The 18,244-nt window shown below is 34.7% G+C and overlaps 3 protein-coding genes and 2 pseudogenes across 3 annotated transcripts; 1 reads left to right on the top strand and 4 right to left on the bottom strand.

The window, feature by feature from the left end:
* The first annotated feature begins 107 nt into the window (after positions 1-107).
* Positions 108-1,176, top strand: LOC125814232 (ATP-dependent 6-phosphofructokinase 3-like). The gene has a single exon (XM_049493691.1). It carries the CDS (start codon positions 123-125, stop codon positions 1,158-1,160), a length of 1,038 nt encoding a protein of 345 aa, XP_049349648.1. The 5' UTR covers positions 108-122; the 3' UTR covers positions 1,161-1,176.
* A 1,690-nt stretch (positions 1,177-2,866) lies between these two features.
* LOC125814123 (putative F-box protein At1g49610) lies at positions 2,867-5,153 on the bottom strand (annotated as a pseudogene).
* Positions 5,154-6,250: 1,097 nt separating this feature from the next.
* Positions 6,251-8,543, bottom strand: LOC125814122 (F-box protein At5g03100-like). Its single transcript, XM_049493574.1, has 2 exons — positions 7,602-8,543; positions 6,251-6,619 (listed from the first exon to the last, which is right to left on the bottom strand). The coding sequence occupies exons 1-2, from the start codon at positions 8,541-8,543 to the stop codon at positions 6,251-6,253; spliced, it is 1,311 nt and encodes a 436-aa protein (XP_049349531.1).
* Positions 8,544-9,989: 1,446 nt separating this feature from the next.
* LOC125814222 (F-box/LRR-repeat protein At3g03360-like) lies at positions 9,990-12,741 on the bottom strand. The gene is given in 3 exon segments (XM_049493682.1): positions 9,990-10,566; positions 10,978-11,139; positions 11,763-12,741. Coding segments are annotated over 3 exon segments (1,488 nt in total). The 5' UTR covers positions 12,726-12,741; the 3' UTR covers positions 9,990-10,203.
* Positions 12,742-13,854: 1,113 nt separating this feature from the next.
* On the bottom strand, positions 13,855-14,247 carry LOC125814228 (40S ribosomal protein S25-like; annotated as a pseudogene).
* Between the last annotated feature and the right edge of the window lie 3,997 nt (positions 14,248-18,244).

Genomic DNA, 18,244 nt, shown 5'->3' with positions numbered 1-18,244 from the left:
TTCGCTTTAGGCCTCCAATCACGTTGAGCCGCCCCTGTGTTAATGCATGTATTGTAACATGTGGAGGTTTATGTCCTGGTCTCAATACAGTTATCAGGGAATTAGTATGTGGCCTATACTCTATGTATGGTGTAACAAGAGTGATAGGGATAGACGGAGGATATCGAGGTTTCTATTCCAAAAACACGATTCCTTTGACACCTAAGGTTGTGAATGATATCCATAAACGTGGTGGAACGATTCTTGGGTCATCTCGAGGAGGTCATGTTACGAAGAAAATAGTTGATAGCATTCAGGACCGGGGTATCAATCAGGTTTATATAATTGGAGGAGATGGAACACAGAAAGGAGCATCGGTGTTATTTGAGGAAATTACAAGGCGTGGTTTGAATGTTGTAGTTGTTGGAATCCCCAAGACAATCGATAATGATATACCAGTTATTGACAAGTCTTTTGGTTTTGATTCCGCGGTTGAGGAAGCTCAACGTGCTATTAATGCTGCTCATGTTGAAGCTACCAGTTTTGAGAATGGAATTGGGGTTGTGAAGTTAATGGGACGGAATAGTGGTTTCATAGCGATGTATGCTAGTCTTGCTAGTCGAGATGTTGATTGTTGTTTGATTCCAGAATCTGATTACTATCTTGAAGGACGTGGTGGAGTGTTTGAGTACATAGAACAAAGGCTGAAAGAGAATGGACACATGGTTATAGTTGTAGCTGAAGGTGCTGGACAAGATGATGAGCAAGTTGATGTTGGTTTATGGATATCGAAAAAGATAAAGGAGCATTTTTCGAAAGAAAAGAAGATGATCAATCTTAAATATATAGATCCGACATACATGATTCGGGCTATTGCAAGTAATGCATCTGATAATGTGTATTGCACTCTTGTTGCTCAAAGTGCTGTACATGGAGCAATGGCTGGGTACACAGGCTTTACGGTTGGTCCTGTCAACAACACACATGCTTACATACCCTTTGATAGAATCACTGAGAAGCAAAACAAGGTTGACATTACGGACATGATGTGGGCGCAACTTCTATCTTCAACCAATCAACCTAGCTTCTTGTCAACAACGAGATCAGCCGATATAATTGAAGCAAACAAGGGCGAAGAACCACCTACTCAATTATCAGACGAAGAAACAAATCCTTGCTAATTAGTAACTTTTTGAACATTATACATATATATATGGTCCCTTGTAACGGTAGTTTGACATTTTGTGAGAGAATTCTACACTTCTGTAATCTCAATAAATTGTACATAGTTTTCAATAAAATCGTTTTACTGAACGAAACCAATAATCCAACATTTTCATTCATTATATTTCAGATTTGTCTAGTACATTGCATTTTAACTTGCAGCCATTTTGTTGGAATGTATGCGTCCACTAACAGTCAACGGATTTGTCCCTTGACACAGTAATAACAATAATGCAAGTACAAACAGTAGAGAAAATAACGCAAGCAATTAACGTGGAAACCCCCTAGTTCAAGGGCGGTGAAAACCACGACCTGTCCTCACAGGCTTTTCAACCCAACTCCATTTCTCTCAAACGGAGCAACAATTCAGATTACAATTGCTTGCAACCTAGGAATTTACCTGAAAATCCCTTCCCCCTCAATGTAGCAACTCTACTACAAAGAGAACAACTAAGCAATAACACTATTGCCCACTAAGCTACCCAACACGTGATAACTTAGACTTTAACTAAGCAACACACAAGGTTGCCCACTAAACCACCTAACTAGATGACTTAGAATTTGATTAAGCAGCAACACTGCTGCCCACTAAATCAGTTAATCACAATTGACTTAGACTTTAGGATGAACTGAACAAAAGATCTATTTTCTTTATAACTTAGGAATAGATTTACAAGTTAAGCACGGAAGTAAAAACCTAAGACAACTAAGACGCAAGCAGCTCTATCAGGTCCCTATTGCTCTTGAGGAGAATACTTCTTGAAAGGAGTGGTTTTTGCTTGAGTTCTTGATAATTTCAGGAATGCAAAAACTAAGGTTGTGTCTATAGAGGATGACCTTATGAAGGATAGACACAACCTTCGAGACCATGCTATTGGCCGAGGATTCTATCACACTTGGATACTGTGCACCAACCTCACCAAACTTTTGTACTTTTTCCAGCTTGTCATTTGTGTACATATCGACACAAGGATCAGCTCCCTTTACAAGGTCCCTTATTTGTCAAATCATCAAAACTGCAAATAACACATTTGCCTCATTTTTTTAAAAGTACCTTGCAGCTAGGCTATTTATGTATACTAGTGAAGCTTAATGCAAAAATTTTGAATCATCTGTGTCAAGGATTCCAATATCACCTGATATTTTTGCAAGTTCATTAAATTGGTCTATATCCTGTTAATTAAACAAATCGGTAGCTGATCTACCGAAAACAAAGGCAAATTAGAAACTATTTCTCACATGTTTCATAAATTTTCGAAACCCCTTGTCACTGTCTCGGCCATCTAAATTCTGCCTGAAGAATGGAGATTTCAGGCGAATCAAACAAAGAGATCTGATCAAACGTTCCTATGTGACTTGAAGCCAAATATAATGGTTCAATAATAGAACTGAAAGCCTCAATCACAAATGCTAAAAATTACTTGAAGTAAACAAATAATGCAGAGCTCCTCCTTTCCAAGAAAAGAAAAAAAAAAACAAAATCGGAATCTTTACACAATCATAGACCTCGATGATATTGACGAAGCAAGGTAGCAAAACGTACACTATATATCATAAAGTTTCATGATTGCGCGAAGTCTTTATCAAAAACTCAATACAAGGTAACATCTCTTGTATCCTGAGATAGAAATCTACTTGCAGTCTAGTCATGAAAAGCTCACTACTAGTAGATAATCATACAATTCGTGGAGGATCTTGGGCAACCTAACAATTTCCCAGCCATTTGAGATAAACTTGTGGACACAGTTGATTGAACATATCTCACACTTTATGCTCTTTGATATCACAAACTTCTCCAAAACCGTTGCATTCTTTAACAGACATTCTGAAAGTTTCATAAGCTTGTCAAAGCCCTGTTTGAAATGATCCTTAAAGCACACTCCGGAGGAACTGATAATCTTAACATTCTTCAGGTTGGGGAACCCAAAGCTTGAAATCCAACTTTGCAAATCAATATCACTCCTTTGGCCAAATATGCTAACTCAAAGCGGCAGTGGGAATCTTCGAGCTGGAGACAGAGAACATAATTAGGACCAAATGCAGGTTACCCTAATGGACGTTGCACAGATGTGACAAAAATGATTTCACAGTAGAAGTGTTTGGTACAGAAAATTTCAGAACCAACAAATCTAAATGGTACTTGTAAAAAGATTATGATGTTGTTCATAGCTTAAAGATTCATGGCGTATGTAACCCAAGCAAAGAGTGATGGTACTAAACCCTTTTCGTTTCAGAGCTCATTTGCCGTAAAGAAACCAACAACATCAATCTATCAACGTGAAGCTTTGCATTGAAAAAAGCAAACTTCTTACTGATATTTAAAGATATTAAAATTCTCCTTCAGAAACATTTTCAGGGGTGGTGGTTAAACTTCATAAAATGAATGGATATAAAAAGAAGAGAGGAAGTTACATGATCTGTTGATATATCTTTGTCGAGTGCAACCGTTGATATATCTATGTTGAGTGTCTCTACATGAGGTGATGCTCGCAGAAGGCCAGCAACTCCATACAAACTAAACTTCTCCTCATGCAACTCTAGAGTCAGATATTTGCATTTCAATTCTCGAAGCGGAATCCCTTGGAACTGCAACATACACAGAACCTGGTGCAACAATTCCAATTAAACTAATAATATAAAGAATGGAGAAAACAATAACAACAAAAAGGAAGTACTCCACAGCAAGAAAAGTTATGTGACAAATCAAATCATCTAAACACTTTAAGCAACATCGACACACAAGAATCCTGGTTTTCAGATATTTCTTTTGCCGATATGACAAGAAATATCCAACATCAGAAAGTTGACTAAAACGCATAAAAAGGCAACAAGTTTCTGCAAATAATCCAGTAATTTGAACAAACAGAGAACGGGACTCTGAGATAGAAATAAACCTCTGCGAACAAAGCTCCAATTGTTAACTCGTTTGCATTACGGAATGCTAGAAGATAAGTGTGGATGAGGGTCCTGAGGAAATGATGATAGTAACTACAACTGTCTTCATGAGGATCAAATTCCTGACACATGATCATCTAGGATGTCTTTGATACACCTAACGTTGAAGGTAAGCTTAGCAGTAACAACGGAGGGCACATCAAAAAGTATACACCTGAGATCATAAAGATCTCCTGAAATTTCCAAATGCTGAAGATATGGGGCATATATTTCCAAAATACGACGATAAAATTGAAGACCTACTTTCCAATGACCTTTCAGCTTCAATATCTTTAATTTTGAAGACGAAATTTCCATGCGACAAGGACCCTTAAGCAAAACTAAATCATATAATTTCATAGTTTCCAATGCAGGACATCCTGACAATAAGTTTGCAATTTTGTCATTGTCTAAAAACAAATTCCCCAACTTTATGCTCGTTAGAGACTTCCATGCTATGACCACATCAACATCAAACTTAATTCGACCCAAAACTAATGATATCAATGCCGGGCGAATGCACAGAAAGATTGAGTCAATGTGCATTCGTCCGGCATTAAATCAGTGGACCAGAGTACAACATGTTCCACTTTTCTTTTAACAGCAAAAGTAAGCCATTGGCTGATTTGAGATTGGTAGTCGTACACAAACTCGTTCGTGTAGTCGAGTTCAAATTTTTTAATTTTGGGAGAATCGGAATGAGCTAATACATAATCAACAAAGGGTACGAAATTTTCTCCATAATGGCTACAATTAAAAACGAAGTTATCAATTGAAGTCCAGAGATACTGCCACCTTTTCGAGAGAATAGAGGTTGTGAAGGCATCCTTTGTTGGCAAAAGAGAGAGAATCTGAATAAGAAGAGAGTCTGGCAAATCACTGATTCGGTCGACGGTTTCTTCGACTCCGGCGACACTCTTCTTTTGTAAATCATTGACTCGGTCGACGGTTTCTTCAACTCCGACGACACTCTTCTTTTGTTTCTTTGACGCCGGGCAATTACTGCGGGAATCCATTGTTTTGCTCTGAGTTATGGCTCAAAATTGAGAAGAACGGTTACTAAACCTATTTAAGCCTGTAGACCTGATTAGTTTGCATTTAATCCAATATATAGTAGTTTTTTTTAGAGTATCTTTTAATAGTCTGAATACATCTAATCGAATCAGATCTATGAAAGAGTTCTATTCAGACTTTGAAACTCGAGCTTTTATTTCTCTCTCAAGCTCGGGCATTAATTTCTTTTTTTGAGAGCAACTTCCTTCTTACTCATCTTTTTCAACTATCAATCAATCAATTTAATATTTTGTATTCTTGATTTCAATTCTCCATTTTCAATACTAGTTTTTAGTTTGGAAAATAGAGTTTAAGAAGATCAACAAGATGTCCACAACTTTAGTCAAATAAAGTAAAGAAAAGAAGAGCACTCAAAGTAGATATTTTACCATAGGCACTTAAATATGCTTTGAGAAAAGATTAATCTTAATAAAAACAAATGAGGCCTAAGTCTGGATATTTGCCAAAGTTTCAAATAAGTTAAAATTAGCTATATGAGTACTCACTCACCGTATTTCTCCATTGAATACAACCACAGACGGTCAAACGATCAAAGAAACGAGTCTTAAACTTACATTCATCTAACTCACAAGGCACATACCACCCAACCCACCCCGCTTATGATTTTCAAAAAAATTGCTTCAACCCACACCACACACAAAAGGACAGACCAGCCCTGCCTCGTTATCATTCCTAGGTGCCCTGTGAAGGTTGCCTTCAAATCAAAGAAAATAAGAGGGAAAATGAAGTAAACATCATCTACAGCTTACATCTCTTCTTGGCTAGATAACATTGAAATAATCTTGCAGGAGAGTTCCTCAAGCCAGAGTTTGATGAAGTTAAAAAGACAAAATACCAACTTATGTCTGAGTAAATAAACATGTCTTGTAGGTTTGCCGATCTCGACAGTTACAAGAAAACAACAGTTTTGCAAGAAAATTACAAACACATATATGCAACGACTAGAATGCCACAAGTTAATAATTTACATCTGCAGTAATTCAAAAGCTACAATATACAGTGACATTTCTAGTATGCCAAAACAAAACTTCTACTCTAGTCAATCCAAAGCAGACTCTTGGTAAATAATCAAGAGCTTCTTAGATGATCTTGGGCTGTCTAACAATTTCTTAGCCAATCCTGATAAATATTGGGACACACAGCTCTCTGAACATTCCCTGCAGATTCTCCTTTTTGATACAATGACAAACTTCTTCAAAGCCGTTGCATTCTTTAGTAGAAATACTGAAAGTTCAAAAAGCTTGTCATTGCCCCCTCCAAACCACTTTTTTCTACATTCATATATGCAGGCATCAAACGTAACATTCTTGAGATTGGGAAACACAGCGTTTGAAATCCAACTCTGCAAGATTATATGACGTCCTTTGTCCAAATAACGTAGCTCAAGTTGGCAGCAGAAATCATTAAACTGTAGTAGATAATATAATCAGAATCAAATGGAGATCCACAACAGAAATGGGAATATACCATGTAACACAAAAAGGAAGTGCATTTGCAATAGTCTAATATAGAATAATTTTCAGAAGCCACAAACCTTGAACAGTTCTCAGCAATTGATTACAATATCTTATCCCTACCAGATATGCTCAAGCAGTAGATGAGAAGTAAAACAAGGCTTAGTTTGTCACCATTGCTTTCTAAGTACATTTACCAGATAGAAAGCAACTACAGTGACAAAAAAAATTCTCAGTGTTAATTAAATTAATATTTCCATCCTCCTTAAGAAAATATTTGAACTGGTGAGATTGGGGCTGGGGAGTTCTTAAAACTTAAAAAATCAAAGATTTAAAAGCAAAGCATAAATTGCGAGAAATTACAGCTCTAGCTCTCAAGGGTATGTTGAGTGTCTCCAAAAGAGGCGAGTTCTGCAAAAGGCTAGCTGCTCCATACAAATTATTCTTTGTCACGTACATCTCTAAAGTTAGACACTTGCATCTCAATTTTGGTAGCAACACACCTTCGAGTCGCAACATGAACACAACCTGGTGAAATAATTTCAAAGAAATTAGTAAAGGATAGAGAAAAAATTGCTGGGAAAGAAAAAATAATCCACAAAAAAAAATAGTGCTATGACAAATTTATGTACTTTATAATTGCTAATCTAACCATCTAACCACTTTAATGAATAGCAATGCAGAAAGTCTAGTTTCTAAAAATATCCAAACTTCAAAGAGTAGATAGGAAGACCACAAAAGGCGAAGAGAAAGATCAATTTATATGGATAAAAAATTCAGTTAGTCGATCAAAAAATATTCTCACTAAAATTTTCGTGTATACAGAAGTTCATAATTTTATTAGATTCTGAAGGCTCTTCTCTTTCACAAGTTTACATTCCGCAATTTTCACTTGAACTTAAATAGAGAATAAGGTCTTTTGACATGAAAACAAACCTCTGCAAACCAGCGTCCAATTGTTAGCTCAGTTGCATAACTTAGTTTTTGAAGATAGTCCAGAACGAGATTTCTAAAACCTTGATGATAATCACTACAACCATCTTCGTCAGCAAACCCCTCGATCTCAGTTATACATGTAATGTTAAAAGTAAGTGTAGCAGTAACCAAAGAGGAGACATTTACTAGCTTACACTTGAGATAATCAAGGTCTCCTGAAATTTCCAAATGCTGAAGATACGGGGCAATAATTTCCAAAGGTTCATCAGCTCTGCCATAAAACCACCAGTAGCTTCCTAATGATAGTCTCTTTAAATTCGAAGAAGTGATTTCTAGACGGCGAAAACCTTCAAATAAAGACAACTCCAGAGTTTCCAAAGCAGGACAACCTGACAAAATCTTCGCGAGATCGTCATTATCTATAAAAACATAGTTCAACTTTAGGCTCTTCAACAACTTCCACTGTATAACCGATTCTTTATCAATCGCACAACAGCTCCAATCCAATGTAATCAATGAGGAACAAGTACAGATAGATATAGGCAATTCGAAAGTGAAATTGTCATCACATAAACACAATACAACATCTTCCACTTTTCTTTCCACAGCAAAATTCATCCATCGGCTGATACTCAAATCAAAGTTCCACTCAGAGTTATAAGGTAAAATGAGTTGGATTTTTTTGATTTTGGAACAAGTGCAATGAGATAAAACATGATCCACTAGAAATACGAAACTTTCTACATTGTTGTAGTAGCTACAACCATCGAAATGGAAATTATCAATTGAATTACAGAGATAACGCCACCTTTTTGAGAGAACACATGATGCGACGGCATCTTTCGTCGGCAGAAGAGAGAGAATTTGTATGAGAACTGCGTCCGGCAACTTACTGATACGATCTAGGGTTTTTTCAACTTCACGGACTCCGTTCGTCGACATTGGATCTCCCACAGTAGAGCCGACATTTTTGCTGGAATGGCGCGAATCCGTGATTTTAAGAGGTGAAGGGTTTTTGGGAATTCCCAAAAAATTGGTGTTTTTTATTTTGGTTTATCTGATCCGACTTTAGTTTTTAGGCGTAAATTTTTATTTTAAAAATGACTACGTTTTAATACATGTTTGTAAATAAAATGGCATTGTTACTATTATAACTTTTCAAAAATAGGAAAGTAATCAGTGAACACTATTTTTGTCATTTTTGCTCATTTTTTATGTCGGTCTTCAATTTATTCCTTTTTAATTAAAAAAAATACCTCAGAGTATAAGTTCATATTTGTATATCCTAATATCTATAAGTTATGCCCCAACATAATTTCAGTCTCTAAGGAACTTCTATTATCACTGGGCAAAAATTAAAGACCAACGACATAAGAGATGAAAACACTAGGAAAGGTATAAATATGAGGGTAATGCAACACTAGGAAAATAAGGATCGTATGTCCATTGTCCAACACAAAAATAGTTCTGCAAGACACAAGTTACTATCATTAGGATCACATCATCCACCATCAAACCAAGAGAGTCGCGAGAAAATCTCAATGTGCACGTACAATTCTAAGGTATAATAACATTTGGTGTTGGTCTAATATACCACAACTATAATACATTATAGTTCAAATAAAATGAACAAATAATTATTTAGGTTGAGGCATAGATATCTCAAGAAGATTCATGTTGACTGCGCCATAATCCACACCGATCCAATAGTATCACTTTTGACTTGTCTCCTCCAGCATACAACAGCCCAACAATGTGTACAACTCAAGCAACTCCTGAACATATTAGATATCGATAATCCTTTCTTCACCTCATATCACATCTAAATAAACTTTGTTATGTACCACGAGATGTGTTGTAAGCCCTCCACAATCTTTGTTATCCATCAAGAGACTAAAACATCAACAAGCTCGGAGTTTGTTGACTTCCAAGAGCTATTAAGGAAAACAACAAAGAGACACTAGTAGTAACTTCACACAAATGCCATCATCCTAAAGTTTCTCTCACAAGAAAATGAATGACAGCATAAATATGGTACAGTCAATCTCTCAGACAATGTTGATCGGATTATCTAGGTGGCCATTATTTTGGGGGTTATCTCCTCCAAGTATGCTAGATTTATGGACTTTTGACATCTTTAACCTCCCTAATGATTTACCTGCAATGGCTTATATATCATATCCCCGGGAATTGATGTTATCGAACAATCGTATTATGAGCATAACCTCAAGCAATTATATGCAATTGAACAGTCTAATTATGAGCATAATCTCAAGTAAAAGCATTAAACAACACTGTAAGCCTCATATACAACAGCTACAGATTATTTGCTTAAATAAAGTAGTGGGAACCATTTTCTTCCAAGTAAAAAAAACAGAGAGAGAGAGAGAACCATGTACGTATCATAGAATCTTGCGACATTCAAAACACATATGCAATGTCTAGAGTGCAACAATCAAAGGATTCTAACAAACCAAACAGCTGCACATCATAACATTTGGAATACCACAAGTTCAAAATTGTATTTGCATTAAATAAAAGCTAAAATATGAGGTAAACATTTCTAGTATGCCGAAACAACACAACTTCCAGTATGGTCATGCTAAGCTAACTCTTGGTACATAATCACAAAATTTGTTGATAATCTTGGACTGTCTAACAATTTCTTAGCCAACTGTGATAAATGCCGGGACACACAGTTCTCTGAACAAGTGGAGCATTTTCTTCTCTTTGCTACGATAACAAGTTTCTGCAAAGCCACTGCATTCTTTAGTAGAAAGTAAGAAAGTTCAAAAAGCTTACAAAAGCCTTCTTCAGACCACCTTTTCAAACATCTTGTTCCACAGCCGACAATCTTAACATTCTTGAGATTGGGAAACACAGTGTTTGGAATCCAACTCGGCAAATTGATGTTATCTACTTCGGCGAAATAGCTTTGCTCAAGCTGGCAGGGGGGATCGCAATACTGGAACAAACAATAAAATCAGGATCCAAGGCAGGTAGGTCTACAGTCATATGGAAATAGTCCATAGAAGACTTAAATGATCTCAAAGTAGAACAATTCTCAAAACACATAAATGCTGAGTAGTTCTCAGCAAATGATCATAATAGCAAATACCTATCAGAAACACATGTACAGTACATAAACCGTGCAAAAAGAGGTTTAATTGTCAATGATCATTTTCTTTCTTGAGCCCGTTTACTGAATAGAAAGCAACAACCTTGACCATTTTTGTTCTAAAATGACAAAATATTTTTAATGATATTATATTACCATTCTCCTTAAGAAACTCCTTTGGAGGGAACTAAGGGGGTTTAGAACTTCAAAAAGTGAATGAATGTAAAAAGAAGAGCATAAATAGAAAAAAATTGTGACCTCATATGTGATGTTTATGTTGAGTGACTCCAAAAGAGGCGAGGTTTGCAAAAGACTGGCTATTCCATACAGATTATACTCTGATACACGCAACTCTAGAGTTAGACATTTGCATCGCAATTCTGGAAGCATCACTCCTTCAAGTTTCATCATGAACACGACCTGGTGAAATAATCTCAAAGAAATTAGTGAAGCGTAGAAAAAGAACCAACTAGAAAGAAAGAGTAGTCCACAACAAAAAGATAGTGCTATGACAAATCTAACCATCCAAACACTCAAGGGCAAAAGCTTAGTTTCTAAAATAATCTATTGCCAGTACAGAAATATTCCCTCCATTTCAATTTGTTTGTCCGGTTTTGACTTGGCACAGAGTTAAAGAAAGTAAATAAGACTTTTGAATTTTGTGGTCCTAAACTAAAGATACATAGAATGTACCAAAATATTCTTTAATCTTATGGTCTTAAACATGTCACGTGGAAAATTAGAATTAAAAAGTTGTCAAAAACGAAAGAGACATTCTTTTTTAACGGACTAAAAAGAGAAGTAAGGCAAACAAATTGAGAAAATAAACATGATGATGATAAAAGTAACAAAAGGTGAGGATAAGATAATTCTATATACATTATAAATTTCCTTCCAATTATTCAACCAAAAGAAAACACTGAAATTCTCATGTTTGCAAAAATCTATAATTGTATGATATTCTAAAGATTCCACTTTCTTAGGCTTACATCCAGCAATTCTTTGCTAAAAATCAAATAGAGAAGACGCGAATAGAAACAAACCTCTGCAAACCAACATCCAATTATTAGCTCAGTTGCGTAACTCAACTTTTGAAGATAGTCTAGAATAAGGTTTCTGATAACTTGGTGATAATCACGACAACTGTCTTCCTTAATATCCTCGTAGTCAGTGATACAACAAATGCTAAAAGTGAGTCTGGCAATAACCAAAGAGGAGATATTTACTAGCATACACTTGAAATCTCCAAGTTCTCCTGAAATATCCAAATGCTTAAGATGTGGGGCAAAAATTTCCAAAGAATCATATTCTCCATTCAGAGGCTCTGAAGGGTATGTCAACGTTAGTCTCTTTAAATTAGAAGAAGTAATTTCTATACGACGACAAACCTTGCAAAACGACAGCTCCAAAGTTTCCAAAGCAGGACAACTTGACAGTAATATCACAATTTCATCAGCGTCTAACTCTACTGAGTCCAAAGTCAGGCTCTTTAGAGAGTTCCAAGCTATGTTCAATCCTTTATCAAACACCCAATGGCTCAAATACAATGTAATCAATGACGAACAAGTGTACATAGTTAAAGGCAATTCATAAGCGAGTTCGTCAGCACTTGGATAAAAATATAAGTGCGCATCTAACGCAACATCTTCTACTTTGTTTTCCACAGAAAAATTGAGTCATTGGCTGATTTCCGAATGAAATTTCCAGTCTGTATGATGAAAATCGAGTTGGAATTTTTTGATTTTGGAACAAGTTGAATGAGTTAAAACGTTGTCCACAAAGGATATGAAGTTTTCGAGTTTGTTGTAATTTCTATTACTGAAAAGGAAAGTATGAATTGAAGTCCAGAGATAACGCCACCTCTTTGAGAGAACACATGATTTGACGGCATCTTCGGTCGGCAAAAGAGAGAGAATTTGTACCAGGAGAACGTCCGGCAACTCACTGATACGATCTAGGGTTTCGACTCCATCTCCGGGGACTCTGTTCTTTTGTTTCTTCGACATTGAATCTCTCAAATTGCTGAAATGGAGCGAAGCTACGAGAAAGGGTTTTGGGTAGAGCATTCAACATGGACTAGGCCCGTTGGGTTGTTCTGACCTAATTCGTGATTTGATAGGGTTGAACTATAATTTTTGGAGTTCATTTATGAAAAGAGTGTTTTAGCCAGGCATGAATAAGTCTATCGATTTGTGCGACTTGACAAATATGGATAGGGATGGCCCATGGGCCAAATAAATATTAATTAAAAAATAAAAATAAAATAAAGTATTAAAAATAACAAGAGTCTAAATTCAATATTTGTTTAAAGTTTAAAATAGACGAAATGGTCTGGGAGATCCTTGTATTTGATTATGTTTGTATGTTGGACCCTTATACTTACGACTTTGTCAACTGGACCCTTGAACTCGATGAAACACAATATCTTAAACACATCTGACCATTGGCTGAACACATATGGCATTAATATTGCTGACTTGGAACAATGCGTAATTCCACGCGTTTTAAAGCAAGCATGTATAAAATTAATATGAAAAAAACATTAAAAAAAAATATTTAAAAATGAAAACAACAAAAAAAGGGGGGAAGTCATCTTCTTCAATGCCCCCCACCCCCGCCTCCCACCCCAACAAAATTTCTTATACCCATTCCACTTCTTTCTTTCTTTCTTTGGATTCACCCATCATTTTCCTTGTTCTTCTTCTTAACACCCCCACATACTGTCTCACCCCTAAATATTTTCTCAAAGTTCATTCTTTTTGCTGCAAATCAATTTCCCTCCTAGTTCTTTTCGTTTTGCCATGTTTGTTTTTTCAAGATTTCGTGTGTATTTTTTGGTGATAGTGGGCATTGAAAAATGAAAATTTTCATTGATAAGCTTGATGAAGCTTCAAAAATAACAAATGGGTTTTATGAATTTATGAAATAAATTTAAAATTGTATAGAGATTTGTTGGGTTTGTGTTTGTGAACCAATAATGTAAAATTCAAGTCAAATTGGTAAGAATTCTATCCATTTAAAAAGAATTTGTGCTCAATTTGAGAGCAAAAATGGAGAAAATAATAAAAGTTACAAGGCTGTGTAATTGTGATCAAAACTATTGCTCAAAATAGTTGTGTAGCTCATGTCCTGATATTTTCCAAAATAAGCTTAGAAATTTCTAAAACAAGTAGCCCCTACAAGAGCTATGTAAGCAAATGAAATAACGCATATTAAGTGTTGGTAGCCCTGGTGTAGATCTGCTGGCTAGCATGAGCAGACACCATCCTGATTGAACCTCTAGCCATCAAATCTTCCTAGCAAGTGATCCATTAATCCTGAGACAATCAGAGAGGACAGAAGGAGTGATAAGCTTATACTTAGGAGCTTCAGAGAGTAGCTTATCGTATGTAGACTTGTCGAACAATACCATGTTGTTCACCTTTTCCTTTTCCTTTCCCTTGCTCCACTTCTTCTTCCTCTGCTTTCCACCCCTAGACTTTGCTGGCTTGGAAAATGGAGGTGAGCTTGTGCCTTCTTTGGAGCCATTGATCGGAGAACGATGAATTGAGGAGAGCGGCGGAGTTAGAGGCAGAAATGTGATGGGGGATATGGCGATATGGCTTTTATTTTTATTTTATTTGTCTAATCTTTAATTTCTTATGTGTCATTAAATGACATGGAATCCTACATGTAAATAAGTGTATCACACGCGCACACATAGGATGAGGAAAGGGTTTAAATATTGTCTTTCAGTGAGTTTAAGGGTTTAGTTGACAAAATCGTAAGTATAAGGGTCCAACTTACAAATAGAGCCAAGTATAAGGGCTTGCCAGGTCATTCCGCCTTTAAAATATTAGTACAATTTAAATACAAATTATGTTTATAAAATATGTATTACATAAAATAAAAATTCTCTAAAACTTCTAAATAATCACTACATAGGTCATAGTCTATGGAATATTGTCATAGTTTTTATATTTTATTATGATCACTGAAAAACAATTAAGTTAATATTATTATTTAGCTATTTATGATTTTACTTGAAATCAAACTTAATAAATATTATAAAGATAATTTTATGGGCCCTAATTTTATTTGTGTATTTAATTAAAAAATAGGAACCCTAACACCATGTAATATTGTCTCGTCAATATTTATGATAGTATTTTTAAATTATAATTTAATTTAAAAAATTATTAAAAATAACTTTTAAGAAAAAAGTGTTGGGTCGGAAAAATCCGTAGCCCATATACTTATAGGCTGGATCGATTATTTTCTGGCCCATACAAAATATAGATCAGCCCGGCTGGCCCATCCAATATTAAAGCTTGTTTGGGTTGGCCCGAATGGAGTGGACCAACCATATTAACATCTCTAGTTTTGGGAATTTCGAATGAGTAATGTAAGAATTAGAAATTTCAAAGAGAAAATACATAAATTCCCCCATGAACTTGTCTGCACAACTTATTTTAATACTTTAACTATACGGGTGTTTGTTTACCCCCCTAATTTAATTACCCCTTAAAGGGTGACGTGGCAAAATTTGTATCACCAACTTTCTAGAAGCGCGTGACACAGAAAAAAAACCAAAAAATTGACACATGTCATCTTTTTATTGGACGACATATTTAATAACTTATTTTACTAATTTTTAAACATTTTATTTTCAATTAACTTCTCTTCTCTGTAGTTTTTTTTGTTTATTTTTTGCATCTTCTTCTTCCTTTCTTTTTCTTTTCTCAAGACTCTTTCTCTTTCTTATTCTTTTCATTCAGTTCAAGGTAAACATTTACTCATTTACTCCCAACTGTTACTTTTTCCACATTTTTTCTTCTTCTTTTCTTTTCTGCTTTTAATCGTTTCTTTTTTTTCTGTTTTTCTTTGACAAAAAATTTTGGTGTTTGATTCATTGACACCATTTTCGACATCAAAAAAAATTATTAGATCTATGAGTTTAAAGAGTTATCAAAAAAAGAACCCGATTTCCACTAAAAAAATTCAAAGATATTGTTGGCAAAAAATTGATTGTGGAGATTTCGTCCAATTCATTGATAAATTAACATTTTTATGTAAATATTTTTTTAAATTTTCGAGGAAGGTGGTATGATGTAACTAAAAACTGAACTGGATTTGCAATTGAAATTTGAATTATAATTTGTAGATTGTGGGGTAAATTCATCGATGAGTTTAGTTTTTGGCTCAATTTTAAATATAATCATGGTGGGTGTAGGAGTTGTTGGTTTAATGTGAAAATTGATGTCTACAAATGAATTATTGAAACCTATTTTCTTACGAAAAGAAAGAAAATTGGAGAAGTTTTTTCTATTTTTTACATAAAGAGAAAATTATTATATAATGGAAAAAGAAAAGTTGAAGAAAATTGCACTGTAAAAAGAAGAGTTGTTGTTGAGAAGGTGACAAATATTGGGGAAGACAATTAGTGATGAAAAAAAATTATTATGGAGATTTAAGTAATTAATTAGAAACTTAGTTAATATACACGTGGACTAATAAAAATGCGTGTGACTCAACAACACCCAGCCTTCAACTGGGCTAGTGATGAGAGAGTTGAAAAAAAACACTTAAAAGATGTTAAGGGGGTATTTAAACACCCGTATAGTTAAAGTGCTAAAGTAAGTTATGCAGACAAGTTCAGGGGGGATTTTATGTCTTTTCCCAATTTCAAAATTTAATCCGTTGGGACAAATATGTGGTTGAAGCTACAAAATAAAAGTAATAGTTATAAAAAAATTATTGAGGTATTTCAAAAAATGACTCTTTAGTTTGAGTTTTTTTATTAATTAGTAATAATTCATGGTTATAGACCTATAGTCTGGGACTCTGGTTATTTATCATTTATAGCAACTGTTTGAGATGTTAGGCAAAAAAAAAAAAAAGTGTCATGTGAGTATATTCACTGTATTCATATACACATTTAGGTTGTGAATATAGGTTGTATAGACGAATATTGTTCGATGTATACAAACATAAGCAACAACAAATACATGGTCTTTATTTATTCGCGCTCTAATTTAACTTATTTTTATTTGCTTTTGTATCATTTGTATTCATTTGCTCTAATTTCACTTATATTTATTCACTTTTATTTTATTTGTATTCATACGTGTATTTAGACTATATTAACCAATATAATCTGGATGTATATATATAAAGTACAAAAGATATCATGTACTACTCATTTGCTCTAAATTCACTTATACTCAATTCATTTTAATATAAAATTACAACAGAGAAAAAGGGGTAAAATATAGAAATACAGGGGGGAAATGGGAAAAGGCCGATAGGGGCATAAAGAGATAAGAGACGGGAGAGTAGTGACCAAGATAGGGAGAGAGAGGGGAGAGTAACGATCGAGATAGCGAGAAAGAGGTGAATTAGTAAAATTATCTTTTTATTTATGATTTCTTAAGCACCCTATAAAATAGGAAGTGATCAAAACATTCAACAAAAGAAGAATGAGCTTTCAAAATCGATAATGTAAAGTTGATACTAAATGTTGATTTTTTACCGTAAATTAAATTCTTGTACGATAATTCAAAATTATGTATTTAATAAAAAGAAATTTTAATAATATTTCATAATATGTCCAGTATTGCTTTTAGCAAAATCACATATAAAGGTTGTAGATTCTCTCTCTCAAATCCTAACATTATAAATTCATCAGTTTAGATCAATTAAAATGTGTAGTGTTGTAGTCTGTGGGTACATAATTGCTAGTGGTTTACAGTAAATAAAAAGTTGGTGGTGATGACTGATAGTGATAGTTAATGACGATGATGATTGTTGACAGTGATGGACGATATAGAGTACTACTAGTAACTATATATGGTGATAATTGTCAATAGTGATTAATAATGCAGTATTATAAATATAGTTGATAGTAATGATTGTAAATGATGGCGAGTGATGATAAAGGTGGTAATGTTAATTACTCGGTTGATAATCGTGGGTGGCAACGAAAACAACAACATTCATTCACCTGTTGCTTTCATAAAAATTGGTTCACTTTTTACGTATTCCCCAAGCCTATGAAATAAAAAAAAATCCATCTATCTATAAATACCCCTTTATTATTATTATTATCATTTGATCCATATATTTCCCATTAACAGTACTCTTAAATTCCTCAACGATTTTTTCCCCAAAATTTCAGCATTGTTGAATATAATGTCGAGTGCTAGTGCTTATCTTGCGGAAGCTTATGTCACAAGGAAACAATTCAAGGAAAAGATAATCGAGAAGAAAATGGACAGTGAAGCTGCGAATATTAAGAAGCTGAAAAATACATCGTCTTCTTCGGGTTGTGGTTGCTTTTCTCCCATGAAAATTATATTCAAGAAAGTGCATCTAAACAGTACTACTACTACTACCCCTCATCGGGTTCCGCCGTGATCATGAAACTTTCCACGTGATCAAAGGCGAAACCCGAGAATGAAGACGACGGGAGCACTACTAGAGACTGATGTTGGTTAGTCAAAGCATTGACACTTCATTAGAAAATGTTACTATATATCAAACAAAG

Source organism: Solanum verrucosum, unplaced genomic scaffold (assembly GCF_900185275.1).
Source record: "Solanum verrucosum unplaced genomic scaffold, falcon-dt-bn FXZP01000230.1, whole genome shotgun sequence".
In the NCBI taxonomy this organism is placed as follows: domain Eukaryota; kingdom Viridiplantae; phylum Streptophyta; class Magnoliopsida; order Solanales; family Solanaceae; genus Solanum; species Solanum verrucosum.
This window is presented reverse-complemented; position numbering and strand designations above follow the sequence as displayed.

What these genes read in the sequence shown, in the direction of transcription:
- LOC125814232 (XM_049493691.1), top strand. Translation starts at nt 123, where the DNA reads ATGTATGGTGTAACAAGAGTGATAGGGATAGACGGAGGATATCGAGGT.
- LOC125814122 (XM_049493574.1), bottom strand. Translation starts at nt 8,543, where the DNA reads ATGTCGACGAACGGAGTCCGTGAAGTTGAAAAAACCCTAGATCGTATC. An exon ending in TTGGACGCTGGTTTGCAGAG is followed by an intron (nt 6,620 to 7,601) that starts GTTTGTTTTCAT and finishes TATCTACTACAG; the next exon opens with TTTAATGATTTCTGCTGCCA.